The 17,216-nt window shown below is 44.9% G+C and overlaps 1 protein-coding gene across 2 annotated transcripts in view; it reads left to right on the top strand.

Moving 5' to 3' along the window:
* SLC13A3 (solute carrier family 13 member 3) overlaps positions 1-17,216 on the top strand; it is a gene marked incomplete at both ends in the record, with an annotated part of 76,187 nt that overhangs the window by 42,024 nt on the left and 16,947 nt on the right. The window contains 6 exons of one of the 2 annotated variants that reach the window (XM_079718285.1): positions 77-143; positions 2,840-3,025; positions 5,255-5,380; positions 9,579-9,674; positions 10,650-10,754; positions 15,343-15,440. In XM_079718285.1, coding sequence (XP_079574411.1) covers positions 77-143; positions 2,840-3,025; positions 5,255-5,380; positions 9,579-9,674; positions 10,650-10,754; positions 15,343-15,440 — 678 coding nt within the window. The remainder of the gene's footprint in view (positions 1-76; positions 144-2,839; positions 3,026-5,254; positions 5,381-9,578; positions 9,675-10,649; positions 10,755-15,342; positions 15,441-17,216) is intronic. The other variant, XM_079718286.1, reaches the window with a different exon arrangement.

Genomic DNA, 17,216 nt, shown 5'->3' with positions numbered 1-17,216 from the left:
ATTGACTGCACAAGAATGGGACACTCCTGTCCCATTTACTACATCACACTAAAGACATCGTGTTCTTTCCTCCTAGCTGCTGTGCGGAAAAACGGCCTGCATACTGTGCCCACGGAGATGCAATTTATTGCCGGCACGGAAGAGTGAGTTCCTGGTGAAGCACAGAGGAGCCAGTGCTTGATATAAGGAGATGATGAACAAGAATTCAATGCTCCTCCGCCTACCCCCCAATTTTTCTCCAAATGACCTAATGCCCAAGTTTCCACCATTTATAGCTTTGGCTCCAGGCTCCTTGAAAAAAGCAAATGTGGGAAGAGCAAGGGAGCACATTAAATCCCTAAAGGTCTGCTGAGGTGCAGGGTCTAGAAGGAGGGACCAGAAGAGCAGGAGGCACAAGCCACACGACAGTCGTGGAGGAGAGGGTGTACCAGACCAAGCGGCTCCAAAGACAAAAAATATCCTGAGACACCCTTCGCACTTGTGTGACTTAGGAAGTATCTTGACAATGACAGCACATTTAGTCTTTGGTGTCTTTTGTATATAGCAGTGTGGATAAGATCTGGGTGCTTAGAGCCATGCAGGCCTGGCTCTGAAGCCTGGCTTTGCCGCTCACCGGCTCTGTGATCTGGACAAGTCACTTAACCTCTCTGAACCTCAGCTAGTTTCACTTACCAACTGGACATGATATCAGAACCCACCCTATAGGGCTGTTTTGATATTAAATGAGAACATGTAGCTAGAGCAGGTTTCTGGGCCTTCCATGCACGGATTAATGCTTGTTATTAATGGCATTGTTATCTCGATTTAATGGTGATGAAACAAACAGCAGGAAGTGAAGTGACTTGCTCAAGGCATTGCTGGGCATCAGTCAGGTCTGTTTCATTCATTCAACAAATATTTATAGAGAGCTTACGGTGAGCTAGGTACTGTCAGGGATACAGCAACAAACAGAAAAAAAAAACCCTGCCCTTGTGGAGAAACAAATACACAAGTAAAATCCATGGTGTGTCAGAAGGTTGGTGAGTGCTATGCAGGAGAACAAAGCAGGAAAGCAGGCTAGGGATGGGGTTGGGGTAAAGGGCAGTTTTTAAATGGGTGGTCAGGGAAGGCCTCACTAAGAAAGTCATTCTTGAGCAAACGGCTGTAGGAGGTGAAGGATCTGTGGGAACAGAGTTCTCAGCAGAAGGACCAGCAGGTGCAAAAGTCCTGAGAGTTCAAAGCAGCCAGGAAGCCAGTGTGGCTGGACCTGGGGGTCAGAGAGATTGCTTGTGTGGCAGGAAGATAACGGTAGAGGGACAGAGCATGTGGGACCTCATCAGCCATTGAGATAGCTTTGACTTTGAATGAGGTGGGAGCTGGTGGAGGGTTCTAGCAGAGGAGGGACATGATCTTACATTTTATCTTATCCCATGGCCTGCGCTCCTTCCTGGCACCTTGTTTGGAGGCTTTGAGTCCAGCTTTGAGATATGGGTTCTATAGTTGGCCCAGCTACTCACTACCATGCAACCTGGGAACCACCTGCCCACGCAGAGCTTGTGCTGAGTCTTTTGGAAAAGAGCTGATCCCCACTCTCTGGAACTCCATGTCCACTGGATGCAGTCCCCAGCCCCACTACGGGGGCCTCCGTTTCCCATCCAAACGAGGAAGGGAGTGAACAAGACGAGCCTGAGGGCCCTTTCCCTCTCTCATTCTCCTGTGAGGCTCAGTCTGGTTGGGGCCCCAGGTCTGAGGGAGGCCACAGATTCCTGACCAGGCCTCTCACCCTGAAACGTCAGGCCAAGGCATCTGTCTCCAGGTGCTTCCAGCCGTTGTCTTCCTTTCAGACCCAGATCACATCCCCACTGCCCTCTGGAGAAGGGGCCCCTCATGTTAGTAATTAAGGCCTGAAGATATTTGAACTATCTTTCATTCTTTAAAAGAAATTGATCTGGTAGGCAGGGACAATTCTTAGTTTTATTTGCTTGTAAACATTTTATAATTGCACAAGTAAAAGAAAAAAACTCTTAAACAAAAAGAAAAATGTTCTCAGTATCTCACTCCGAAAGATAGATTAGAACAGTTAAGTAAATACGATTCTAGACTGTTTCTTGATATCTCTCTATATACATAAGTGCAGTTCTTTATTTAAAAAAATTGATCATGCTACATATGCCACTTTATAATGCATCATCTCACTTAATGGAGTGTAGTGGACATCTTTTCACCTCAATAAATTTGTGTCAACATCATTATCTTTTAATCATATAATTAACAATTCTTAATTTTATTTTTCCCCCAAACTCCTCAACTGTACCAGGAAAATAACCCAGATAGTACAAATAAAAAGCAAAAGAGGAAAAAAATCCATAATTCCGTCCCCAAGAAAGGCACCAAAACAACTTTGTGTATACCATTCTAGCCTTTTCTTAATATTTATATATTCATGAAATATGTGCATATTTTTAAAATAAAAAAACTAAGTAGTGCTTTTACCTACCTTTTCACTTTATATAATGGACATCTTTCATTTTAATAAACACCCATCTAAATCACCATTTTTAATAGCTGCATTGGTATTCCATCCAGAAAGAGGATCGTCTTTTTTAGCCAATCCCTTTTTGATGGTTATTTAGGTTGTTTTCCATTTAAATTATATTTAATACCAGTTATTACTTTAGGACAACTTCTCAGAGTAGAACACTTAAGCTGAAGGGTTGCACATTTTTAGAGGTTTTTGGAGCCTGTGCCAATTGCCTTCTAGAAAGTTCACTTAGCTCTCCCGTCCTGGGCAGTGTGTTTCCCCATGAGGCCAGGAATTCTGAGTGTCTTCTGAATGGCTTCTCTTTGGGTTTGTTTAAAGCAAAGACTGTCCTGAGGAGGCAGAGGCTCCAACGGATCTCCAGGCTAACTCTAAGAAGGAGGAGGAATATCGCAGGAACATCTGGAAGGGCTTCCTCATCTCCATCCCCTACTCGGCCAGCATCGGGGGCACCGCCACCCTCACGGGCACGGCCCCCAACCTCATCCTGCTTGGCCAGCTCAAGAGGTAAAAGCCAGCGCCGCCCCCCTCCCCAGCACTGGGGTTTCTGTTCCTTCTACTCTTCTCCTCCTCCATCCAACATTCAGGGGTGTCTGTTGAACGTCTTCTATTGGCCAGGCTCTGGGGAGCCAGCGATGCACAAACCCCAGCAAAGTCCTTACTCTGGGGCACCTCCATTCTGGTGGGAGAGACAAGCAATACAGGAAAAAGCAAAAGAATATATAACATGTTGGTGTGACGAGTTATGAAATAAAGCAGAATAATGGAGTGGAGGTGACAGGAGTGATGCTGTTTTATGTAGGTTGGTCATGGATGTGTGATCTCTCTGATACGGTGACATTTGAGCAGAGACTTAGAAGTGAGGGGGTGAACTCTGTGGACACAGGAGGGAAGAGCATCCCAGACAGAGGGAATAGCTCGTACAAAGGTGGGACTGTCCTGGGGAACAGCACAAAGACCAGCCAGGCTGGGGTTCAGAAGGGGATAAGGTAAGAAGAGGCCAGACTAAAGCAACAATTGTAAGGACGCAGCTCTTCCTAAAAGTGAGATGGGGAGTCAGAGGAGAGCTGAGAGCCGAGGAGTGACATGATATGACATCTGCTTCTAAAACCAACCCCGGTGGGAGGTGTTGGTGTGTGGCTGTGATGTGCCGTGAGAAGCTTTGCAACCAGCCACACGGGCCAGCAGTGGAGTGGATTCTGCCAAGAAGTGAAATCTCCCCATCGCTGAAACTGTTCAAGCAGAGGCTGGGTGGCCATCTGTCAGGGCGTGAGAATCAGAGAAGGATTCGACAAGATGGCTTGTCGTTGATTCCATTATTCCAAACCTCTTAGTCTGAAGATTTAAAAAATCCTTAGAATCCTTCAAGATTCTAAGTATTTTCAGATTCCAGGATTCTGAGAGGTGGGGTTTCTAAGATTTCATTGCAGTAGAGATGCACTTAATCTATGAATGTAAGCATTTGACAAACAAACAGCAACAAAATTATTTGATATTCAACATGGCCACATGTGCTGGCCAGCTTCTTTATCTGGTATTCAACCAAAGAATCAAGGACTTACTGGGATGATGGAGGGAAAGCTGGTTGGGTTGGTCTTCCTGAGAGTGGGCTTGGTGTACATAAATCAGTACTATACTTGTGGGTAGTCAAAGTTATTTTCATGAGAAAACTTAAGTACGCCCATGTCTTACCTCATGAACCAATTTTAAAACCTTAACCCTGCACCATATTCTCAGGTTCTCAAATCCTTTGACTTTAAGAGTATGATGAAAAACAGTGATTCTCAGCCATGGGTGTATTTTAGAGTCTCCAGGGAAGGTGAAAAAAAAATATGCTTGGATCTCGGTTGCAGAGATTCTGATTCAGGAGGTATGGGATGGGGGCCAGGTATCAGTATTTCCCCAGTTGATTTCAGCCCACTGCAAACCTTTGGTGTCTTTTTGTCTCCATTCTTTGAGCAAGACTTGGCTGTGAGACTGGAAAACCAGAAGCCAAGATGGCCCTGCTTCAGATGTAGGGACGATCTGGGCTGACCCTTTAGTCTCCTCCATTAGCAGGAAGTGCCAGCAAACGGGCAGTTGACTGGGAGGACAAAGCAGAGTGTTGGGTATTAGTTCTTGCTGGAGCACATCCCCAGGGCTGGACAGGAAAGACTTGGGCTCTGGGGGCCTCAGGGGCTGATCCTGAGTTGGGGGTTGGGGAGAATGGGAGGGCATTTGCTATCAGAGGGTTTTTAGGCTGCCTGTCTGCTCTGATGTGAGCAAGCCTTTGTTCCGACTTGAAAAGAAATTAGGGGGAAAATGCTGGAGCTGTAAGTAGAAGTATCAAAGATGAAGGATTTTGAGTAAAGTGCACGCAAATTACATGCAAATCATATACAACATTTAATTGCACAAGCCAGGACCTTCTGGTCAGGAAGGAGGGTATTTGAAAGGAATATGGGGTTAATGTGGGGTTCTGAATCCCCATCGGGGAACCTGGGGAGACAGGGAAATGGCTGCCCTGAATGTTCTCCTTGGTCTTTGCTCCCCAAATACAATTTTATTAGTTTATTCTGATCATGCACAATATAGACACATTATAGAACACTCAGAAAATACAGAAAAAAAAATTGGAACGACGTTCAATCCCACTGTTAATATTTAGCATGCTTCCTTTAGTTTTCCTCTGTAAGTATATGTGCATCCATCGGCGTGGCTGACCTCGGCGGGCTCTCACCTCCCTCTTTTCTCCAGTTTCTTCCCACAGTGCGACGTGGTGAATTTCGGCTCCTGGTTCATCTTCGCCTTCCCTCTCATGCTGCTGTTCCTGTTGGTGGGCTGGCTCTGGATCTCCTTCCTGTATGGAGGGATAACCCTGAGGTACCCTGGGGTTTCACCTGAGCTTTGCGGCGGGATGAACCGTGCTCAGTAGCGAGTGGCCGTCCTAAGTCGTTACGGTTTCATGTCAAATGTGGTGCCTGTAGTCCTCCTCGCCTCCCAGGGATGTGGGGATCACAGGTGGTGTGGGAACCCACCTGCTAAGCCCAGGCCCTTAGTGAATGTCGCTCACCATCAATAATTACTAACAGCGTTGTTACTTAAGTAAGGTACACACTCATATCAGAGGAGCAGATGTGCCGTGTTTCCCATTTCACGGGGCCTCAATACAGGAGAGAGTCTGGGGGTCATGAGGACAAGGTATCAAATAACATCGACTCAGACAGTGAGAAAAATATTCCTTTATCGACTCATGTAGAATCCATCTGCTTATGCTGGGGAGAAAGTCTCAGTAGGGTGAGGAAGAACTTTAACTCTCTAACCTTTCCAAATTAGCCTTTTACAAAAGAAAGAGCAAGCCTCAGGCCCAGAGACTAAAGCCAGCAGTGGTATCTAGCCATTTTGCTTTGCTTTCATGTCTTTATTTTTGTGGGTACTTTCTACGTATGACAAGTGATTCTTGTTTTCTACGTATGGGAGCGATAGAAAGTTTTCCATTTAAATACATTTCTTTAACTAAAATGCTGAGTCTAGTTGGAGGGAAATATTAAGGAGACATGAGCCCTGTGGTATGTGGCTATAGGAACGTTTGTGAAAGTAGGTTATGAATGCCTGGAGTTTGGAGAATACTAAAATAGGAGCTGCAGCTCAGGGCTGGGGTAGCAGGCATGTCATAAAGTCATTTTCTGACTCAGTCCCCTCACCACTCTGGGCCTTAATTTTTCTCATCTGTAAAATGGGACCAGTAAGAGCTACTCTGGATCAAAGAGATGTGAAAACACCTTGAGAATAGAAAGGCTCTGATCGTGGTGTTCCTTGATCCCTCAGAGCAGAAACTCAGGGTTCAAAGCCCAGCTTAGCTGAGAGAAGCAAGCCCAGACATTGAACTCAGATAAACCAGAGTTCACATCATGGTTCTGCATGACCTTGAGCAGCTCTGGCTGAGCCTTTGCTTCTTTAATTTCTTCACTTGTAGTTGGGGGATAATAATGAGCTACAGCTAAAATAAAGTCTAAATGAGGGAGAGTGCGAAAACTGCCCAGCGCTAAGCCTGAAACAGAGCCCCTTTCTCCTGTCTGTTCCTTGGACATCTGCAATACTTGGTCTCGGAGGAGGCTGTGATGAAGGAAATGCAGGTGGAGGGAAGCCCAGTGAGAGAGGTATTTCTGGGTGGGTAGCAGGAAAGGTTCCGGCCAATCCCATGACACCACCTTCCCTCAGCAAGTATCCACCGAGCATCTGCTACGTGCCTGGTGCTGTCACACAGGTGCTGAGGATGCAGCCCCTGGGCAAGGCTGAGGCGTTCCTGCCCTTGGGGAGCTTGCAGTCTAGGTCGGGGGAGACAGACAGTGAACAACTAATCAAAGCAGAAATACCAGTCATGATTAGTGCTGGGAGGGAAATGGATGGTGAGATCTGAGGGTGCACACTAGAGGGCTCTCACCTTGCTGGGAGGGCAGGAGAGCTTCCTTGGGAAAGTGCGTTTGGAGCAGGAATAGGAAGAGTGAATAGATTAACTCAGTAAAGGGAAGAAGGAGATGGGGTGATGAAGAGCATTCCGGGCAGATAGAGCAATGAGTGCAAAGGCCCCCAGGCCAGAGGTAGCAAGGGGTCTTCTGGAAATGAAAAAAGGTTAAAGGGACTGAGTTCAGGGTGTGAGGGAGATTTGTGGGCGATGAGGCAAAATGATCAACTGGGCAAGATTTTACCTCCCTCCACATCCCCCCGACCCAGGGACTTTTGGCCACATCTGGAGACATTTTGGTTGTCACAGCCGAGGAAGTACTACTGGGGTCCATGGGGTAGAGGCCAGAGATGCTATGAAACATTCTACAATATACAAGTCAACCCCCTACACCAAAGAATTATCCCACCTCACGACAAAGAATGATCCTGCCCCAATACTGTCAAGAGCTCCAAGACTGAGAAACCCTGGGCTAGATCACGGAGGGCCTTGTGGGACATGGATCTTCACAAAAAAGAACCGTTGTGAGTTTTTTAAAAAGCATTTATTTGTTTAATTTGGATAAGCAACACATACACACGGTTCAAAAATCAAAAACAATACAAAGAGGTATGCAGTGAGGATTCTTCCCAGCCGTGCCTTCGATTACCCAGTACATCCCTCCCAAACAGGTATCCACTTTTATTGGTTTCTCAGGTAATCTTCCAGAGTTTCCATAGCAAATACAAGCAGATACTATATATTTTCTGGTGACTGGTCTCCCTGACAGATACCATTTTGTATAGTAACCGGTATTTTTGTAAGGTAGATTTCCATAGGAGGGATTTCTTTTTTTTTAAATTTATTTTTCGCTGCGTTGGGTCTTTGTTGCTGCGCACAGGCTTTTCTCTAGTTGCGTCGACCAGGGGCTACTCTTCGTTGCGGTGGGCGGGCTTCTCATTGCAGTGGCTTCTCTTGTTGCGGAGCACGGGCTCTAGGCGCATGGGCTTCAATAGTTGTGGCTCAGGGACTTAGCTGCTCCGCGGCTTGTGGTATCTTCCCGGACCGGGGCTCAAACCTGTGTCCCCTGCGTTGGCAGGCGGATTCTCAACCACTGCGCCACCAGGGAAGCCCCATAGGAGGGATTTCTGGGTCAGAGAATAAACACTTTATTTTAATAGATATTGTCGAGTCATTCTCCATAGGAATTGCACTAATTTGTGCCCCCATTTACAATGTATGAGAGTGTCTGTTTCCATGCAACAAAGTGGATTTTTGCCAATCTGATCAGAGAAAAATAATTTGCATTTATTTTAGAAGTAATTTTGAGAAACTTTTCATATTGAGGAGCAATATGAAAACTTTTCATATATTCATGGGAGACCCTGGTATTTCCTTTCCTGTGAATTGTTAAACTGTGTGTTTATATCCTTTGTACATTAAAAAAAATTGATTGTTGGTCTTGGTTTTATTGATTTCAAGTACTCTTTCTATATTGAAAGATTAGTGCTTATTTTGAGTATGAGTTGCAAATATTTTTTCCTGATTTTTTACTTTGCTTATAGTGCTTTCTTCCATGCAGGATTTTCTAGAAACATTTTATGTAGATGAATTTATCAATCTTTTCTTATGTGTCTTCTGAATTTTCAATTACAGTTAGAAAGGTCTTCCCATTATAGGAGTTATAAAAGAATAACCCCATGTTTTCTTCTAGTATTTTAATATTTTTTATGTTTAAATTTTTTATCTATTTGGAGCTTATCCTTAGGGTACAGTTTAAGGATCCAACCTTGGGGTACAGGTTTGGATCCAAGTTTTTTTTTTGTTCCAGATGGCCATCCAGTTGTCCTGATACCATTTACTGACACACAAATGTTTTTAATTTTAATGAAGTCAATTTATCTATTTTTGGTTGCTTGTGCTTTTCGTATCATGTCTAAGAAATATTTGCCTAATCTGAAGCCATGAAAATTTACCTTTATGTTTTCTTCGAAAAAATGTTACAGGTCTAGCTCTTCTTCTTTTTAGGTCTTTGATCCATTTTGAGTTAAATTTTGTATGTGGTATGAGGTAGGGGTCCACATTCATCTTTTTGCATGTGGCTATCCAGTTGTCTTAACATCATTTGATGAAAGACTATTCTTTCCCCATTGAATGGTGTTGGTACCCTTATCAAAAATCAATTGACCATAGAAATGTGGGTTTATTTCTGGACTCTCAATTCGATTCCATTGATCTATATGTCTAACATCAATGACTGAATAGGTCATCTTTTCTACACCAAGCTGGGATACCGACTTTATCATAGATTGAATCCCCATTTATGGTTTTGTCTATTTCTGGACTTTCTATTTTATTTCCTTGGTTTGTCTGTTTATTCATGAGTCTGTTTGACCCCCTAAAGGATTTTAAGCCTGGGAACCATATGATCAGATTCACATTTTAAAAAGACTATCCAGGCTCTAGGTGGGCAGAACAGATTTTAGAAAGGGAACATAGAGGCAGGCAGACCACTCAGCAGGCTGTTGCAGAGTCTCCAAAACAGAGATAGTGAGACCTGGCCAGATGGTGGTGGGGTAGATGAGACGTTAGTTAGACTGCAGTGGCCACTCCTAACCTCCCCACTTTCTGTTTCAGGGGCTGGAGGAAGAAGAAATCTGAGATCAGAAGTGACGCAGAAAAAAGAGCTCGAGCCATGATTCAGGAGGAATTCCAGAACCTGGGGCCCATCAAGTACGTGGCACAGGGGTTCTCAGGGTGGGGAGACAGCCGGGTACTAGACTTTCAGGAGAGCTGCCTCTTGGCTTAATCCCTGACCCCCTTGGAGACTGAGTCCCAAGGGGATTTCAGGACCAACGGCCTGGGAGCCTAGAGATGGAGGGTAGGGAGATGACTTACACAGTCAGCTCTTGCCCTGTCGCTGGGGTAGATACCCTGAGGACCAGTAAGCCTCTCAGGTTGAACTTGGAAGGGGACCCTGTCACCTTCCCGCCTAATGCACACTTTTCTTCCTGGTTCATGGAATACCCGATGCTGCCTTGGGTGGCTTCCAGAACCTTGTTTAGCTCATATTTCTCACGTAGTGAAAATAACTAAGAGTTAGCAGGCCTTCACACAAGGTCTGACTCTGCCACTAATTTCTTGTGTAGCCTTGGGCAAGGCACTAACCCTCTCTGGGCCCTGCTCCCTGATCTGTGAAATGGGCGCATTGGGTAGATGTTTGCTCCAACATTTAGGGATTCTCTCTTTCTGCCTCTGTCTACCCCTCTCTCCATGTCTGTCCCTCTCTGTGTCTGTCCCCCTCTGTATGTATGACTGTTCCTCTCTCTTTGCCTACCTCTCTGTTTCTGTCAGTTTCCTTTCTCTCTGCTTTTCTGACTCTGTCTCTGTTTCACTTCTTTCTCTCTCTGGATTGTCCCTAGGACTATGGGAAATTTCCAGCGGGAATGATATGAATGGTTTGTGGGGAGGGGTGCCTGATGCTCAGGAAGGACCCTAGGGCAGCATGGGAGCCCCAGGAAAGGAATCACTTACACCTGGGACACCACTCCCCTCAGTTTCAGGACCACCTGGGGAGTGAACTACTTCCAGCTTTCAGAGGTAGGGCCTGGCCCAGTCACACCCAGTGGGCCCCTGCCCGAGGGCTTCCTGTGCTGTGGTCCGGCCACAGCCCACGGTCACCATGGTGTCTGCATCTCTGTGCCACAGGTTTGCCGAACAGGCCGTGTTCATCCTTTTCTGCATATTCGCCATCCTCCTCTTCTCCCGGGACCCGAAGTTCATCCCCGGCTGGGCCAGCCTCTTCACCCCTGGGTGAGACTCTGGGGACCCATGGGATGGCGTCCAACAGGGAAGACTCGGGGCTGGGCCGCCGGAGCTGAGGAGGCAGTGCAGCTGGGGAGAACTGGGCTAGGTTTCCACCTCTCATCCCATGTAATTATTAACAGTTCCTTCTTTTGCCCTCAAAAGAGTTTAGGTTTGGATGATAAAACATTTAGGGTCTCACGTGTTAAGAGCTTTGCCTTTGGAATCAGACAGAACTGGGTTCGAATGCCAGCTCCACCACTTACAAACTGTGCAACCCTGAGCACGTCATTCATTCATTCATTCACTCAAACAACTTTTATTGAGCACCTATTTTGTGTTAAACATTATGCCAGCACCTGGGGACAGAGATAAAAACAAATAGACAACAAAATAACTGCAAATTGTAATGAGTGCTATGAAAGAAGGAGTGAGAGGGTTATACTATAAAAGAATGGAGTGGGGGGCATTGACTTTGGATAGCTCTGGAAAGAACCAAAGTTTAGGAAGAGTAAAAATTAGAGACACACTGGGAATATCTACTAAAAGCCTGAGGTGGAAATCAACATTTGAAGAACTGAAAGAAGCCCAGTGTAACCAGGGCCTGGTGGGAGGGAGGAAAATTGGCAGACATGTGACTGGAAGGGCAGGTGAGGACCAGACCATGAAGGGTCTTGTTGGACATGCTAAGAGTTTTGGTCTTGTTTTGTTTTTTTTTTAATGGGAGATCAGTAGCAAGCTATTGGAGGGTTTTAAGGTACTTAATCTCTCTGTGCCTCAGCGTTCTCATCTGTAAAATGGTATTGTAAATAGTCCAATTCTCATTGAATTGTTCTAAGGAGCAGTGAGTTAATACATGTCAAATGATTAGAATGGCACCTAGAAAGAGCTCAATCACATGTTAGCTGTATTTATTAGGGAATGGATAGTGGGGGCAAAATATAGGTGGGGAGAACAGTTAGGAACTATACCACCACCTAGATGATCCCAGTGGTCGTCAAACCAAGGCTCATGGACCAAATCTGGTCCACCGCTTGTTTTTGAATTTTTTAAAATGTTTTCAAGTGGCTAGGAGAAACATTTTGTGGCACATGAACATTATATGAAATGCAAATTTCAGTATCTACAAATAAAGTTTTATTGGAACACAGCCACACCTATTCACTTATGTATTGTCTGTGGCTGTTTCTGTATTGTGTGCCCTTTATAGGAGATGTTTACTGAACCCTGGTTGAGGACGAAAGCTTCGATGGCTTGAATGAAAGTGGTGGCAATGGAGATGGAGCAGACAAGATATATTTCAAAGTTGGAAATGATAGGACTTGCTACTGGGTGGGATTTGGGGGCTTGAGGGAAAGGAGTAGCTGCATAGATGGGTAGTTGGAGAATAACATTTCTTTAGGGGGTTGGGGGTGGCTTATCAACAGTTCCATTTTGGAGTTGTTTTAGACGTGTCAAGTCTAGAATGCCTTTCAAATACTGCAAAGGGTAGTTGGATGCGCAAGCCTGAAGCTCAGAGGAGTCAGGTTGCAGATATAAATCTGGGGGTCACCATATAAATTTCCAATTTAAATCCCTAGGAATTGATGGGCTCAGCCAGGGAAAGCATATAGGAGTGTAGAGAAGACTCTGAGGAACCCCAACATTTAGGAGCTGGGTAGAGAATGATTCCATTAGAGAAAATGGAGAAGAAGCAGTCAGCGAGGTAGGGGGAAACACTGGAGCAACGGACTAGCACAGGCCAAGAGAGGGGAGTGTTTAAGGAAAGAGTGAGTGGGCAAATGTGTCAGATTCTGGTGTGAGTTAGAACACGATTAGATGGAAGATACATCCTCTGGATTTGGCGAGCTCTGATGATTTTGATCAGCACCATCCAATAGAGATGTAATGTGAACCACAAATGTGATTTTAAATTTTTTAGTAGTCACATAAAAAAGTAAAAAAAAACCAAACAGATGAAATTAATTTGAATAATGTATTTTATTTAACACTATATCATTTCAATATGTAATCCATATAATAAATTATTGTTGAGCTATTTTACATTCTTTTTTCCACACTAAATCTTCAAAATCTTATGTGTGTTTTACACTTGCCACATTTAGTCTTGTCACATTTCAAGTGTCCACTAGACACATGTGGCTCATGGTGACCATACTGGATAGAGCAGCCCTACACACTTCACCCTCTGAGCCTCAGACTCCTCCCACCCCTGGTAAAATGGGGGATACATGTTCCCATTTCATGAGGGTTCTTATGAGGAAGAAACAATATAATATCATGGAGCCAAAAGAAGTGGCTCTTATTACCATTCTTTAATTTTGCCAAAATGTAGGTACTTTGGGTTTTTTTTCAAATGAAAACTGGTGTTATAAATAAACATTCCAACAATAGTGAAAATCACTTAGAACCTCAGTCTCCAGTTCTGATGTATGTCTTTTTTCTGACTTAAAAAATGCCTGTCTGGGAACCGTTCTACATCTTGATCGCACTGGTGGTTACAGGACCGTATACATTAGTCAAAACTCATTGAACTATATCCTTAAAATGGGTGCATTTTATGGCATGTTAATTATACCTCAATACAACTAATTTTAAAACACATGCAAACTCACTAAAAAGAAGCCTAGCAAACACAAGAATTTTTTAAACAGAAATGTGATTACAGTAAACATAGTATTTGTTGTTTTTTTTAACTTTTTATTGTATATTGGACTAGAGTTGATTAACGATGTTGTGATAGTTTCAGCACAGTGATTCAGTTATACATATACATGAAACAGTATTTGTGATCTGCTTTTTTCTTGTTGTTTAGTTACAAAATTATGCTCATTATAAGAAGCTCAAACAATGCTAAATTGAAAAAGTAAAAGTTAGTTTTCCTTCATTCCCCAGAGATTATCACAATTAACAGTTTGGTGTATAACATTTCAGATACACACACACAACCCATATTAATATATACACACATACATATATGTTTACATATAACAAAAAATTGGAAAATACAATAATACGATCATAGACAACCTGCTATTTCTGACCTACTTCATTCTTTTTAAACAGTGCATTGTAGTCTATAGAATGGGCGCATCTTAATTTATTTAACCAATTCCTTTTTGGATCGTGTCCAATACTGCAGATAAAAACTTGCTTTTTTAAAAAAATTTACAAGGTAACTTGGTTGTATTTCCATGTCAAATGTAACAATTGATAATATCTTTTATCCTTTTTTTGAACAGCTGAGGGGTATTTCATTATATATATTGTAATACACAATGTATTTAAACATGTCCCTACTAAAAATCCTCCTTTTTTTTTTTTTTTTTTTTTTTTTTTTTTTTTTTTTTTTTTTTTTTTGCGGTATGTGGGCCTCTCACTGTTGTGGCCTCTCCCGTTGCGGAGCACAGGCTCCGGACACGCAGGCTCAATGGCCATGGCTCATGGGCCAAGCCGCTCCGCGGCATGTGGGATCCTCCCAGACCGGGGCACGAACCCGTGTCCCCTGCATCGGCAGGCGGACTCTCAACCACTGCGCCACCAGGGAAGCCCAAAAATCCTCCATTTTTTCTAATCTTATCAATAATGAACATCCCGGTACATAATCTGTGTACAAGAGCCCAATTATTTCCTGAGGATAAATTCCTAGAGGTACAACAACTGGATTAAGGGGTATTCACATGTAAAGTTTTGAAATGTATTGCCAGCATGTGTTTCTCAACATCCTCATTAGATATTATCACCCTTTTCACGTTTTGCCTGTCTGTTAGCATGTGTTTTGATCTGTATTTCTCTATTACAGTGATATTGACCATCTTTTCCAGTTTCTTGGCTGTTTGAATACTCTTATTCCCGAACATGTGGGCTGAAAGCCCTTTTGTTGGCACTTGGCTCTGTGCTTCATTGAACTTGGAGCCAGATATATCTGAGTTCAAGGCCATCTCCTCTACAGACTATGGTCTGGCCCTGAGCAAGTTGCTATTGCTCTTTGAGCCTCAGATTTCTCATCTGAAATGGAAGATGCCTGCCCTCAAGGGCTGTTTCTGAGACTTCTGTGGGCTTAATGTCTCCATAGGACATGTTGTGGATCCTTGGAAGGTGGTAGTGAGGTTTTGAGGGGCTGTGAGGTGGGCTCCATCTGGGCTCTGCTGGTGTGAATGGGCTGCATCTCCATGTACTAAGCTGCCCATCCCAGGAGGAAGGCAAGCAGGAGCTGAACAAATACATACAGGACTGTTACAGGAGCCCCGGTTATGGTGATGCATGGGGGTACCATAGACCCCAGCCTTCTGTGGCTCTCAGATTCTCCCCTCTTTGATCAAGTCCCTCTTCCTAGGGCCCTTGAAATGGGAGGATAAACATTTGTTTGGCTCAAGCAGAGTCTAAATGCCCCAGGGAGCAGTGGATAAAGAGCTTCGGCATCCGTGGGTGGTTGCATCCCTGCTGATAGCAGTGCAGAACAGAATCCAGTGGCCTCCAACAATGTTCCCTTCATGGTGGGCCTAATTCCCTTCGACAAATCCTCATTTGCAAATCTGCCAAACCTCGGCCTGCTGAGATGCCCAGGGTCACATGCTTTGGGGCCTTGTCATTGTAGGTTTATTTCTGATGCTGTCACTGGCGTGTCCATTGTCACCATCTTGTTCTTCTTCCCGTCCCAAAAGCCATCTCTCAAGTGGTGGTTTGACTTTAAAGGTAAGGTGGGCAAGGCTGGGGTGTCGGTGGCCTGGAGCGTGGTATTCAGTGGCCTGAAGGCAGGGCCTTCCTGGGACTGACAGCCCTGTTGTACTAATCACGTGGTGCTGCTTCTTCCCTTTCCCTGTCTGAGCATTTACCGTGTCTGGGTACTCAGTGCTGCCAGAGGTGACAGTCCAGGGCAGGGATTAGCAACTATAGTCCATGGGCCAAATCCGGCTGGCTGGCTGTTTTTATACAGCCTGTGAGCTAAGAATAATGGCTTTCACATTCTTAAAATGGTTGAAAAGAATCAAAAGAAAAATATTTCATGACTCGTGAACATGGCATGAAATTCAAACTTGTGTCCACAAATAAAATGTTTTTAATTTCTTCAATAAGAGGTTTGCGGACATCTATTAATATTTTCTTTAGTCATATAAGAACCTATACAGTAGCCTCGACTTTGCCCAGAAAAACTCTGGGCCCAAAGCAGGAGCTGCAAGTCAGTTGCCTAAGGGCCCGGAGATGAAGACCTCAAGCTGGGTTTAAATGGATAGCCAGTGGTGGGGGAACTGAGGCAAAACTGGCTATAGGCATTCAAATTCAGCCTCAGGGAATCACTGAGCCCTCCACACCAAACTGCCTGTAGGCTGGCCTTCAGGTCACCAATCTGTGACCCCACCGGAATTCCAGCTGGTGTCTGCAGAAGAAGGTGCCAACACCTGCCACCTGTGACAGAGGCTGCGACTGGACCATCTCCATCTGGGGCAGTGGGATGAGCTCTGGACCAGGAGTCAGGAACTAGGGGGTCGTAATCCAACTATCTTCTATTGTTGGAAAAAAATAGCGTATTACACAGGACAGCTCCAGTTTCCAGGAGGAGTGGGGTTTTGTGTGTGTGCAGTGCGGCACACGGACCAGTAGGGAGCCGATTTCCCAGGGGGCGCACAGACAGTTACTGTAGCAGAGCTGGACCTGGAGGAGGCTTAGGCTGTGGCCCCTGAGGCTCTGCCACTGAACGGATTCAGTTATTCTCTTCCTCTCTGCTTCTCTGTCTTGTGGCCAGCCGGCTTTCCTCACCATCCACTCTCGGTATCATTTCTTGGTCTGTTTCAGAGTTTCTACTGCTTCTGAGTTTTGGCATCTTGGTGGTTTCTGCTTCATCCTAGCTCCCGCTTCATTATAACTTCTGTTCCCTTGTGGGGTAGCGCCCCCTCCCCCACAGTACCTAATCCCACTGCTCCAGCTACTTGCTGCCTCCTGTTTCTGTCTCTCGAAGCATCGAGCCCCACACACCTTCTGCTTCCTCGTAGTAGCTACTCTCTAAAGGCTTTGCTCTGTCTCCGGGTGTGTCTGCTCCCTCCAGCCACCGCTCCCTCAAAGTACCTATTTCCTCACACGTTCTGCTTCCTCGGAACTCAGCGTATCACCCGGCCCTCTCTCTCTGTCCGCTCTTGCATCTTCAGTTATCACTTCTCTTCACCGAGTTGTCTCTCTACTTCCTACTGATGCTTCTGAGAGTCAGAAACTGCTTGGTCCAGCTTGTTCTTATAAAAGCAGATCGCTTCCTACTGTGTCACCTCGTAGCCTCGTAGTTTCCTGGCCAGCCTGTGGCCTGGCTGCTCTAGATTGGGTGCCCAGCCATGGTTCTGTCACCTGTGGGTGGGCTCATAAGGCCCAGAGCTTCCACTCAGCTGGGACTGTGGGAAGGGCACTAGGGCATACATGTGCGGAATCCCAGCTCTGTTACGAATTTGCTGGGTGACCTTGAGAAAGTTCCTATACCCTCTGGGC

The sequence above is a fragment of the Hyperoodon ampullatus genome, assembly GCF_949752795.1.
Source record: "Hyperoodon ampullatus genome assembly, chromosome: 14".
In the NCBI taxonomy this organism is placed as follows: domain Eukaryota; kingdom Metazoa; phylum Chordata; class Mammalia; order Artiodactyla; family Ziphiidae; genus Hyperoodon; species Hyperoodon ampullatus.
This window is presented reverse-complemented; position numbering and strand designations above follow the sequence as displayed.